This window comes from Neltuma alba, unplaced genomic scaffold (genome assembly GCF_004799145.2).
Source record: "Neltuma alba isolate B1F8T4 unplaced genomic scaffold, ASM479914v2 tig00007583_pilon, whole genome shotgun sequence".
In the NCBI taxonomy this organism is placed as follows: domain Eukaryota; kingdom Viridiplantae; phylum Streptophyta; class Magnoliopsida; order Fabales; family Fabaceae; genus Neltuma; species Neltuma alba.
The window spans coordinates 28,552-41,644 of NW_021634821.1; the positions used below are offsets into that span (position 1 = coordinate 28,552).

Genomic DNA, 13,093 nt, shown 5'->3' on the forward strand with positions numbered 1-13,093 from the left:
GAGATAATATAGATAAAGGTCTTACATTTAGGGAAAAAAATTATAAATATAAGAAATAAAATAAATAAAAAATATTATATTTTTGAAAAAAATGATAAATACGAGAATTAAGATAGATATAAATATGAAAGATAGGATAGATAAAGATCTTACATTTAGAAAAAAATTATAAACATGAGAAATAAAATAGATAAAGATTTTATATTTAGAAAAAATAATAAATATGAGAATTAAGATAGATAAAAGTCTTACATTTGGAAAAAAAATACTTTTACATTTTTTGATATAATATACTCCTCCTGTCCTGAATGTAAGACTTAGTCTAAGGGTAAATTTTGATCCTAAGTGTAAATCATTTATCTATCTTATTTATGATATTCATAATCAAGTAATTAATTTAGTTTCTTTAATTTATTTAAATTAAATAAATAGATCTTACATTAAGAATTAACTGAGTGTATATTTGATTTTCCTATTTTACTCCATCCCATAATTTGTACATTAACTCTATCAATCATTTTTTTCCTCCCCCAAATAGCCATCACCGTGTGTTTTTTCAAACTATTCCGTACTCATCAATTTTTCAAATATTCCGTTTGATTCCGGTGGCAAGAGAGAAGAGAGAGGAGAGAGCAAGGCAAAATCGATCTATGCGTGCTGAAGTTTACTTTTTTATTCAAAATAATACATGTGTCAGACTTGTTAGGACAATGAGACAAATAGCAAAGGTAAAATTCATCTTTGCATGAACCATTTCCTTGCAATCTTAAACTTGTTCTTTACATAAATGATTTTAAGTATAGTATTCTGGTAAATAATTTTCACTTTACAGGATTTTGGTAATATGTTTTACTGTTTGCAGTATATTAGTAAAAAAGCCTCAATTTCCAACACAACTTGTGTACTCGACAGCTCAAGGAAAAAGAAGGAAAAAAAAAAAAAAAGGGGTCCTCTTCCTCTCGATCTCTGCGCTCACGAAAATTTCTCTCTTCTTATTCTTAACTTGACTACTACCTATTGCTTTGCTTCCATTTCTCTCTGTTTCAAAGAGGAATGAAAGCAGAACAATGTGTAGGACTATAACGTGAAAAAAACCCAAACATAGTTTAGCGTGGGTCAGAAGTTTAAGGCTTGGATGGATGTTATAGTAGACTAAGATAAATTAGGACCAGTCACATTCAGCCATACATTCATATGCCTCTCTCAGGATTAAAAGTTGAATGACGATCATCCCACAATCATTTGCCACAAAAGGTTCTCGCAACTATTTGTATCCTACAATTCTGAAGTTCAATCTCATCTCAAAATACACGATAACCACAAATGGGAGAATGAACATGGATCCAAAATCAGATCGAAGTAATACTTACCTACCGCCCTCCTGTCCTCATATACTATTTCTATCTTAAATATAAAAGCTAGTTGATTAATCTGATAAGATTAAGAAAAATAAGTTAAATTAATTATTTTTAATAAATAGATGTTTTTTTTAAAATATCTTTACTAATCAAATATATTGGTTAGAGCTACCATTATTAAAAAACTACTTTGAAAAAAATATATAAATATGAGAGACAAAATAAATTAGAATCTTATATTTAAAATTAAAATAAAAATTAAATGAGATCTAATATTAACGACAGAAGGTAGTACTGTATTTCGCTAAATTCCATGATGATTCGACTGCAAACAAAATATAGCGTGAGAGTTTGTCAGACTCGCACGATTTGAGTGTCATTTATTAATTGACGATGAGGTGTTTGGATCTCATGTAAACATCTTGTCAAATCAAAACACGGTAGGTAATTTACTCTCGACTCTCCCTGTTTCTTTTTCACGTTCCATGGAACCGTATGCAACGTAAATTTCTAACATTTTGCATTTAGGTAAAAGTTATCACCACAAAAAGATTAAAGGTGCCATTTATACCATGCGTAATGAAGTGGGAAAGATTCAAATTGCACAATGAGAGGATAGCCACCAAGAAAAGTGAAAAAAAAAAAATTGCCGTGATATCAAAATTCCCTTGCCTTAGTTGGAAATGGCTGTGCCATCATTCTCCCATCATCCCACGCAGGTTTATGTGGTTATCATGTAATTAGAAACGGCAGCTACACTGTATACATAAGTGGAACTCAAGCTTTCAGAGCTAACACAGAAGATAGAAAATGCCAAGTTACATGGCGCAAGACAACACTTCCTGGTTGCTCCTTATCTTACCCATCTTCCTCATTCTACTATTCAAATGGTATTCCAAGTCTGCAATCAGCAAAAGCTCACTCCCTTCTCCACCAAAATTGCCAGTGATAGGAAATCTCCATCAACTAGGTTTGTACCCTCCCCCTACCCTCCAGTCTCTGGCTCAGAAGTATGGCCCCTTGATGCTTCTTCATCCTGGGAGAAAAGCAGTACTTGTAGTCTCTTCTGCAGAAGCTGCTCGCGAGGTGATGAAAACCCATGATCTTGTGTTTTCAAACAGGCCTAAGCTTAAAATGTTTGATATGCTATTATATGGCAAGGACGTTGCATCAGCTCCATGTGGAGAATACTGGAGGCAGTTAAGAAGCATCTGCGTGTTGCCTCTTCTGAGTAACAAAATGGTTCAATCCCTTCGCGGTGTGAGAGAGGAAGAAACTTCCATAATGATGGAAAAGATCAAGCACGCTTGTTCTGCTAACAGATCAGTGAACTTGAGCGAGTTATTTTCATCGATTGCGAACGATGTGGTTTGCAGGGCGGCTTTAGGCAGGAAATATGGCGAGGGGAGTGGGAGAAAATTTATGGAGTTACTAGACAACTTTGGAGAGCTAATGGGTTCTTTTGTGTTAGGGGACTATACACCTTGGCTTGATTGGCTTGGTCATGTGAATGGCTTTTACGCTAGAACACATGCAGTGGCTGAAGAGTTTGATCGATTTCTGGAGGAAGTAGTTGAGGAGCACATGAATCGTCCAAAAGAAGCCTATGATTCTACTGAAGGCGATGATGATTTTGTAGACCTTTTGCTTTCGCTCCAAAGGACAAACTCTATTGGCTTTCCCATTGACAGATCTGCCATAAAGGCTGTGATCTTGGTAAGAAGCATAGGAAAGAAAGCGATGGAAAAAATAAAGGGCATTTGAAAGGGAAAATCGCTAAAACACAGTACAGAAATAGAGTTTCCCCGGGGAAAAAGTGTAACAGAAATAATGAGCAAGCAGAGAGTAAGGAAATATAACAGTAACCGCCGGGGGATGAAACTCCACGAAGAACTCATATTTGCTGCCGATCAATAAGCATCAGGAGGGATCAATTCATAACCCATCCAAAGATACAAAAAGGAGAATATTAACCCAGGAGAAAGAATCCACCAGACAAGAGGAGAGAGAAAGAGACGAAACGTACCAGTGCTAAGAAGATCGGAAAGAGCGAAACTTGATGAAAGAGGCGCGAGTTTATGTTTGCGTAAGAATTTGGATGTTGGAATGATGAAATGACTGTTTTTAAAGTGCGAGACACTTCAATTCTCCTCCAATCACTGGGAGCCTTCTGGCATCTCGTCAGTTATCATCTGGCTTCCCCGTAATTGATTCATTCAATTATCAAGAAATTTCAGAAGGGGGAACAAACAAAACTTGCTCTCAATGCGAGCACAATTCCATTTTTAAATATGTCGAGTAGTTCAAAGTAATCAATTAAGAATGTACTATTTGAGATTATATTACACTTGTCATGAGGACAGAAAAATAAATACAATTTGAATAATAATGTTATGAAATTTAAAATAAGTATGTAAAAAAAAAAAAATTCATTCTTACTGAGAACACTTTTTTACACCCCTTGAATGTAATTGAATTGCATTTTGGTACGGGGGAGCAAAACGAAAAGCGTAGGATTCCCGTGGACAATAAATAATCAAAAAAGCGGTCACAAAAGGAATGAGGCCATTACGCCATACACGCGTCCAAAGATCCGGCGGACGGCATTGTTTGACTCTGCTTCCCATATTTCATGCAGTTTGTAGGATGGGGTGGCTCTGGAGACAAATTAAATATTGCACACGGGATATAATTTACTGTCATGCATGTAATATGAGTATACTTATTTGGACAGCAATGCTAATCTAACGCACGAAAAATACAAGCTAGGTTTATTAATTGCCACATCTTTTTATGTTAACACTCGACAATTTCTTTCTTTCTTTGTTTTTTTTTGGGCCAGAGACACTTGACAATTTCAAAACCACCACATTGGTATGAACATAAAGAGAATACTAATTTGAAAACCACTTTTCTGACAATTGTTTTAATATAGAAATACATACGTGTCCTTAACAAAAAGAATTAATTACTCACGAGTCGTAATTAATTTTAACGGCAGTTTTTTTTTATAATATAGAACAATATTGTTATGATTTTGAACTTTCAGAACAAATTTATTTCTAAAAGAAAATTTTTAAATGGCCAGAGACAAATTTGCACATTAATCCTTTATAGAATATGAGACAAAATCAGTCATGGAAAAAAAATTGAGGCCATAACAAGTAATGTGAGGTTATTTGTATAAGGTAATATGGTTTATGCTGTTCACCGAAAAAATGAAAAGAAAACTGTATGGTTTATCCTGTAAAACTAAAACTGCATGTCACGGCACTGCATGAAGTTTAAGATAATGAGTTGCTAAACTCATTGTTTATAAGAAGCATGACTACTTCATATAAGTTTTATAATATAGATTTGTCTTCCAAAGGTGATTGAAAAGGATGGGTTGACCAGATTGATGAGTTAAAAATGAGTCGTTTTATGCAGAGTACCCAGACAAGGTTGAAAAGGGAAAAATGATTAAGATGTTGTTGAGAAATAGAAGTGCCTGGAAAGCCGGAAGAGAATTCACAAAACAAAAGGATACATAAATATTTACAGACACATGTTCCCACAAACCACAGCTCAAATACAGTAGTGAGGTTATCTCTGATTAAGGCACGTCGTAGTTCGCGTATATGAGTCTTCTACAGCTGAATTAATTGCTTTATTCAGGTTCTGGACTTATTCAACAGAACATTTGAAACAAAGCAAAAAATGAAGAATTTTGGCACTCTTTTGAATTAGGGACTTACTCTGATCCCACAGAAAGCTGCTGAACTCAAGTCAGGATACATTTAGTTAATGTTCAAATTAAATCATGCATTAATGCAATTTCAACATGATATGCTGATATGTATGAACGTAAATTTCATAATGACGGCCGGTTGCAATTTTCTCGCAGCGCAGGCGTGCAATCCAATCTTTACCACAGAATCCATACATATGCGGATAGAGAGATAGTTGTAGGCCCCACTTAAAGATAGAGTAGAAATATTCCCAACCACTTACACACAGGCATATTAATTAGGTAAGTTATTAGTTAATTATAAAAAATGTAATATGTTTTTCTTAAAATATCATAATCATTTTTCTTAATATTCTTCCTCTTTTTCCTGCTTGATTATGGTCAAGTAAGTATCAATAGGATAATTTTAAAAAAATTAATAAATATGATAAATATGTATTATATTTAAGACAAAAATTATTAATTCAATACTTAGTCCTTATATTAAAAAACAGACAATTATTTGGCTAAAATATGGGCCGATGAGCTCTTTGTATCCCACTTAAACACTTTGTATTTAGACAGAAGTTGTCAAAAAGATGATCAACGATTGCCATTCGTACTATGCTTAATAAAGTTGAAAGGTTCATATTATATCCAAATGACAGGATAGCCAGCAAGATAAAAGTCAAAAAAAAAAAAAAACTTTCATTTAATTCCGAAATTCCGTTGCAACATTTGGAAATGGTTGCCCCGCGGCAGCTACAGTATATAAGTGTGTGTGTACGAAGGGACCTCATAATGAGCAAACACAGAGAAGATAGAAGATAGAGAGAAAGATGTCGAGTTTTGTGACACGTTTCATGGTGCAAGACAGCACTTCCTGCTGGTTGCTCCTTATCTTACCCATCTCCCTCGTTGTGATATTCAAATGGTATTCCAATTCTGCAGTCAACAAAACCTCTCTCCCTTCTCCCCCAAAATTGCCAGTGATAGGAAATCTCCATCAACTAGGTTTGTACCCTCATCGTACCCTCCATTCTCTGGCTCAGAAGTATGGCCCCTTGATGCGTCTTCATTTTGGGAAAAAACCAGTACTCGTAGTCTCTTCTGCAGAAGCTGCTCGTGAGGTGATGAAGACCCATGATCTCGTATTTTCAAGCAGGCCTAAGCTTAAAATGTTCGATATGCTATTATATGGCAAGGACGTTGCATCAGCTCCATATGGAGAATACTGGAGGCAGTTAAGAAGCATCTGCGTGTTGCATCTTCTGAGTAACAAAAGGGTTCAATCCCTTCGCGGTGTGAGAGAGGAAGAAACTTCCGTAATGATGGAAAAGATCACGCACGCTTGTTCTGCTAACACATCAGTGAACTTGAGCGAGTTATTTCATCGGTTACGAACGATGTGATTTGCAGGGCGGCTTTGGGCAGGAAATATGGAGAGGGGCGTGGGAGAAAATTTATGGAGTTACTCGAGAAGTTTGTAGAGCTGGTGGGTTCTTTTGTGATAGGGGACTATATACCCTGGCTTGATTGGGTTGGTCATGTGAGTGGCTTGTATGGTAAAGCGCACGCAGTGGCTGCAGAGTTTGATCGATTTTTGGAGGAAGTAATTGAGGAGCACGAGGCGAATCGTCCAAAAGAAGGCGATGATGATTTTGTGGACGTTTTGCTTTCGGTCCAAAGCACTAACTCCATTGGCTTTCCCATTGACAGGTCTGCCATAAAGGCCTTGATCTTGGTAAGAAAAACGATGTACCATCTCTCTTGTGTGTTGTAAATTACTGTTCTGGTTCTTACCTGTAAGAGTTACTTAATAAATTTGTATAGGTTAAGGGAGCTAAGTAAATTACTTAATTATTATAAATGGGGAAAAAATTTTTTTTGGTGAAAACAGTTATATTGTGTGTGAATATCAATTCTAATTTTTCTCCAAAATATATATATATATCATTTTTCACTTTCTGCAATACGTGTTCTAATTGAATAGCAATTTAGTTAAATTGGTAACTGGTTCTTCTGAATATTCCATGTCATTAGGTCTATCGTCACACGTACGCATTTATGGTCCCAAGTTACCCCCTCGCCTATATTTTCAAGGAACACTCGTGTCCTATTCATTTTGAGACATGACTAGTGAATTTGATTTTATAGGACATGTTTGCTGCGGGCACAGATACCACATACACAGTCTTAGAATGGACGATGGCAGAATTGTTAAGACATCCAAATGTTATGAAAAAGCTACAAGACGAGGTTAGAAATGTAAAAGGAGACAAATCACACACACTAACAGAGGAGGATATAGATCACATGCCTTACCTAAGGGCAGTGTTAAAAGAAACACTTCGATTACACCCTCCAATTCCTTTACTAGTCCCTCGAGAAAGCATGCAAGAAATAAAACTACTTGGTCATCACATTGGTGCTAAGACGCATGTAATTGTGAATGCTTGGGCAATAGCAAGAGATCCTGTGCATTGGGACAATCCTCAAGAATTCAAGCCGGAGAGGTTCTTGAACAGCTCAATAGATTATAAAGGACTTGATTTTCAATTGATCCCATTTGGAGCAGGAAGAAGGGGGTGTCCTGGAACACAACTTGCGATGGCCTTGAACGAGCTTGTGATAGCAAACGTTTTGTACCGTTTTGATTGGTCTTTGCCAAAAGGAGAACAGGGGAAGGACTTGGACATGTGTGAAACAGTTGGGCTTACTGCGCATAAAAAGATGCCTCTTCTGGGAATTGCGTTGCCGCGCAACAAGTGAACGCCACAAGAATCGTACGTCCTCCTAAAGAAGCCTTTGATACTACAAATGGTGGTGATGATTTTGTGATGTGATGCTTCTTGTTAGGAAATAAAATTTGTATGTGGAAATAAAATATACTACCTTCCTTCCTATTTATAAGACCTTATAAATAAGGTTTCATAATTAAGACATGAGGTAGTAATTTCTTGTGTTAGAGATGAACATATAAAAAGTGATTTGACGGAGAGTGGCAAATTCTAAACTGGTATCATGTGACTTTTGTAACATGTGAAGTAAAAACAAACGGTAATAATATTCCATAAGTAGAGCCAATAATGCGGGTTAGCGATGCAGGTTGAAGTAGCCCTAGTCCGCCTAAATTATTTTTTTAAAAAAAAAATTATTATTTGTATAGGTTGAATTTAGTTTGAAATATTAAAATTAGACTTAGGAGGTGTTTGGAAGCATCCAAAAGTGTTTCTCAGAAACACTTTTCCATAAAACGAGGCAAACTCCTCACATATTTGCTTCATATATCATAAAAGCACTTTTGAAACTATGGTTTAATTTCAACTCAAACACCCCCTTAGAGTTTTAAACTTAAGTACTGGGTTGTAATAAAATAATATAAGGATTGATTTATAATTTAAGAAGATATTTTAGAAAAACTAACATATTTTTTCTAAATAATTAATTTAACTAGTTTCCTTATCCAAATTAATTAAATAGATTTTTTATGTGTATATATAAAGTGCTTAATTACATATACAATGATATGTATGAGGCAATATTCATATGAAATTTGACAGTTACAATCCTGCAACTATATTATACTACCTCCGGTCCTTAATATAAGACCCTATTTAACTTTTATTTTGGTCCTAAATATAAGACCCTAATCTATTTTATCTCTCATATTTACACATTTTTTCCCAAAGTAACCCTTCTAACGATGATAGTTTTAGTCAATACACTTGATTAGCAAGGATATTTTAAGAAAGACAACACCTATTTAGGACAAATAACTAACTCAACTTACTTCCTTAATCTCCTCAAATTAGTCAACTGGGTCTTATAATTAGAACCGGAGGTAGTATAATATATTAGGAGTTGTATTGGGGGGCAAAAAAAAAAAAAAGAGCTAGCCTACCAACCTACGAGTTAGCCTGTGGTGGATCAGGCTCAAAGCAGTGTGGGCTGAAGTAGCCCGTACTTTAGCAGGTTGGTATTTTGCCAATGCGAGCTGGCCATTTTTGGCCCAACTGCCGACTGTAATATTCGTAGGCTAAATTGGGATGCGTCCTAAAAAAAAGAGGGGGTCACAACTCACAATACACAAATTTGGAAGGTTCGGAATGGGATGAGTATTAATTTTTTTAATGATCTGTGGTTATTCACGGATAAGAGAATTAAAGATCTCTGCCTACAACCTCTCACCAAAGAGGAGAACGATAGTGTTGTTGCAGACTGGATACTTAATGGCACCTGGAACTTTCAACAACTTAATTCTATTGTGGACCATAGTGTTTTACAACGGCTAATTAGCATTATGCCACCTATGGAGAGTGCAGGATATGACGTGATGTCTTGGAAAGGTACTTCAGATGGCTCTTTTTCCATTAAGAGTGCCTACCAAATGATCGAAACAAGGCCTCCTGATAAATATGACCCAATATTCAAGTTGATCTGGCAGTGGAAAGGAGCTGAGAGGATTAGAACTTTCTTATGGAGAGCTTATAACAATTGTCTGCCAACAAATGAATGGAGGAGCACGTGGGCTCATACTTCACCCCTTTGTGGTTATTGTCAAGACAAAACGGAGGATATATTACATATCTTACGGGACTGTCATTTTGCTCGAAATATGTTGATGGAGAATATTAAAAGTAAGTATGTACAATCCTTTTTCTCCCTCTCTTTGAAGGATTGGATTGCTGCTAATCTCAAAACTAAAATGGGACATTCCCACAGCCAGAGTTGGGATACTTTTTGGGGAGTAGCTGTATGGAAATTATGGAGCTGGAGGAATAAGGTAGCTTTTGACACGAACTTTATGAAACCACTTAATCCTACAGCTTATTTGAGGACATGTGGTAAACTTTATGGCATGAACACTATTTGTGGCAAGGCGAAACTGATTGGTAATCGTGATGCTGGAACTTCTTATTCCTGGACTCCACCTCCTCTCAATTGGATTAAATTAAATGTGGATGGTGCTGTGGCTTTGAACTCATCTCAAGCTGGTTGTGGAGGCTTACTTCGGGACTTTAAGGGCTGTTGGATTGTTGGATTTACCCAAGAACTAGGAATCTGCAGTGCACAAGAGGCGGAAGAATGGGCCATTTATAGGGGGTTAAAACTAGCCTGGGACTTTGGATTCAGAAATATCATCCTGGAATCAGATGCCAAATTCCTGGTACAACAGCTCCATACTCACCACTCAAGTACCAAGTCCAGTCTTCTTTTTATTCAGATTCTACAGATGCTGCAGTTTGATTGGACTGTCAAGGTGGACTATATCTCGAGGAAAAGTAACAAGGTTGCTGATAGTTTGGCTAAAATGGGAATTTCCCATTCTCAGTTTTTTGATGCTTGCCCGACTAGTTTAAGGGCTCTCGTGCAGGAAGATTGTATGGGATGTGATCCCAATATTGTCTAGTTTATTTTGGCTTTAAGCCTCTTCTGTAGCAAAAAAAAAAAAAAAACTTGACTCCTGCGTATCGGGTCGGGTTATGAGATACTCCTCCGATCCTTAATATAAGACCCATTTAACTAATTTGATTGTATTAAGAAAGTTAGGTAAGTTAGTTAATTATAGGAAAAGTGACTCATTTTTCTTAAAACACCATAATCATTTTACTTAATACCTCCTCTCCCTCTTCTACTTAATTATGGTTGATGGAGTATCTATAGGGGTAATTTAGAGAAAATCGATAAATATGAGAAATGGATCTTATATTTAGAACCAAAACCAATTCAAGAATTAGGTCCTATATTAAGGACCGGAGGAATATTAACCGCAAAAGCTCGACGGCCCACTACAGCAACGAGGATATCTACCATTTTCTTTTTCGGGGTTCAAAAGTTATGCGGAAAATCCTTCTGACCATCACAGGCTTTACGGAGGTTACAGCCCTTCTAGTCAAATGGGCTTGACTCAACCTGATACAAAACCTCGTAATGTTAAATTAGGATTAATTAATTACTTAAAATAAAGTAAATATTCTCATTAATTGATGATATTTCACATTATTATTAAATTTGAACAAATTTAATCCAACAAAAAATCATGATTAACACACGCTTTGTTGCTTCTTTGTTTTATGAATTTGTTCTGCTACTGAATAATATAAAAAATGGAACATAATTTAATTGGCTGTTATATTGTCAATTGTTTTAGATTTTTGCACTCATGACCTGATCTGCACTATATTTATCTTATTTTGCAGGTGTATATATTAATTCTGTTTCTTAATATAAAAACTAGTTTAATATTTAATTTGGTTATAAATATAAAACTATAATCTACTTTGTCTTCTATATTTATTTATTTATTTTCAAAATACTTCTTATAATGATTGCATATGTTAAAAGTTTCCATAAACTATTAATCCTAATATATATTATTTGTAATGGTATTTTACAAAAGATAAAACCTATTTATTATAAATAACTAACTTATTAAATTTTTTTAATATGTTTTAGTCAATTACTTTTTATATTAAAGTCTGTGTATAGTATTAATTAATTTACATGACTTAAAATATAATTAATCGTTGTCTACGAATAACTAAATTCACGGTCCTTTGCCTCAAAGTTGGAAGTTTGGGCGGTCGAGAGTAAACAATTTTGATCACGACGACAAATTTTGAGAAGAAAGCTAAATCATAAATGCCGATTGAAGCATAATCAATTTCTAGCACAACTTGTTTACTGGATAGCTCAAGGAACAAGAAGAAAACAAAGAAAGCGTCCTCTTCCTCTCGATCTCTGCGCTCATGAAAATGCCTTTTTTTCTGGAATCACTTTCAGTTAAAAATATATTAAACTCATTAGATCTAGATTGTGTATATGTGATTTAAATGGTTTAAATTTAAAATTTTTAATTAAATATTTTTAAATAGAAAAATTAGTTTTTGAAAAAATAATAGGTAAGAGATTATTTCTATTTTAAATTGTACACGTATTAAAATAATTATTTTAAACAAATAAAAAAAGAAATCATATTCTTTCAGACCATTTAGATGAGATATGAACAACTAAGATACGGTGCACTTATGGTATTTATTAAAGTGGTGGGTATTGAAACTGGTCCGCTTTTTTCTCTCTTCTTCTTAGCTTGACTACTACATATTGCTTTGCTCCCATTTCTCTCTGTTTCAAAGAGGAATGAAAGCAGAACAATGTGTAGGAGTATAACGTGGCCAAACATAGTTTAGCGTGGGTCAGAAGTTCAAGGCTTGGACGTTATGATAGACTAAGATAAATTAGGACCAGTCACACTCAGTCATACATCCATATGCCTCTTTCAGGATTAAAAGTTGAATGACGATCCTCCCACTATCATTTGCCACAAAAGGTTCTCGCAACTATTTGTATCCTATAATTCTGAAGTTCAATCTCATCTCAAAATATACGATAACCACAAAAGGGAGAATGAACATGGATGCAACATCAGATCGAAGTAATACTTACCCACCGCCCCCCTGTCCTGATATATTATATTTCGCTAAATTCCATGATGATTCGACTGCAAACAAGATATAGCGTGAGAGTTTCTCAGCCTCGCACGACTGAGTATCGTTTATTAATTGACGATGAGGTGTTTAGATCTCACGTAAACTTCTTTATCTTGTCAAATCAAAACACGGTAGGTAATTTACTCTCGACTCTATCTGTTTCTTTTCTACGTTCCATGGAACCGTATGCAACGTAAATTCTAACATTTTGCATTTAGGTAAAAGTTATCACCACAAAAAGATTAAAGGTGCCATTTATACCATGCGTAATGAAGTGGGAATGATTCAAATTGCACAATGACTGGATAGCCACCAAGAAAAGTGGGGGGGAAAAAAACTTGCCTTGATATCAAAATTCCATTGCCTTAGTTGGAAATGGTTGTGCGATCATTCTCCCATCATCCCACGCAGGTTTATGTGGTTATCATGTAATTAGAAACGGCAGCTACAGTGTATATATAAGTGGACCTCAAGCTTTCAGAGCTAACAGAGAAGATAGAAGATAGAAAATGCCAAGTTTTCTGCCAAGTTCC

General features: G+C 35.3%; 1 protein-coding gene and 1 pseudogene across 1 annotated transcript; both read left to right on the forward strand.

The window, feature by feature from the left end:
* The first annotated feature begins 2,180 nt into the window (after positions 1–2,180).
* LOC114752864 (cytochrome P450 71A26-like) lies at positions 2,181–3,122 on the forward strand. The gene has a single exon (XM_028941556.1). The coding sequence runs from the start codon at positions 2,181–2,183 to the stop codon at positions 3,120–3,122; it is 942 nt and encodes a 313-aa protein (XP_028797389.1).
* A 2,708-nt stretch (positions 3,123–5,830) lies between these two features.
* LOC114752861 (cytochrome P450 71A2-like) lies at positions 5,831–8,153 on the forward strand (annotated as a pseudogene).
* The last annotated feature ends 4,940 nt before the right edge of the window (positions 8,154–13,093 follow it).

Bases quoted from the DNA above. Each gene is read 5' to 3' on its own strand.
- LOC114752864 (XM_028941556.1), top strand. From the start codon at position 2,181: ATGGCGCAAGACAACACTTCCTGGTTGCTCCTTATCTTACCCATCTTC.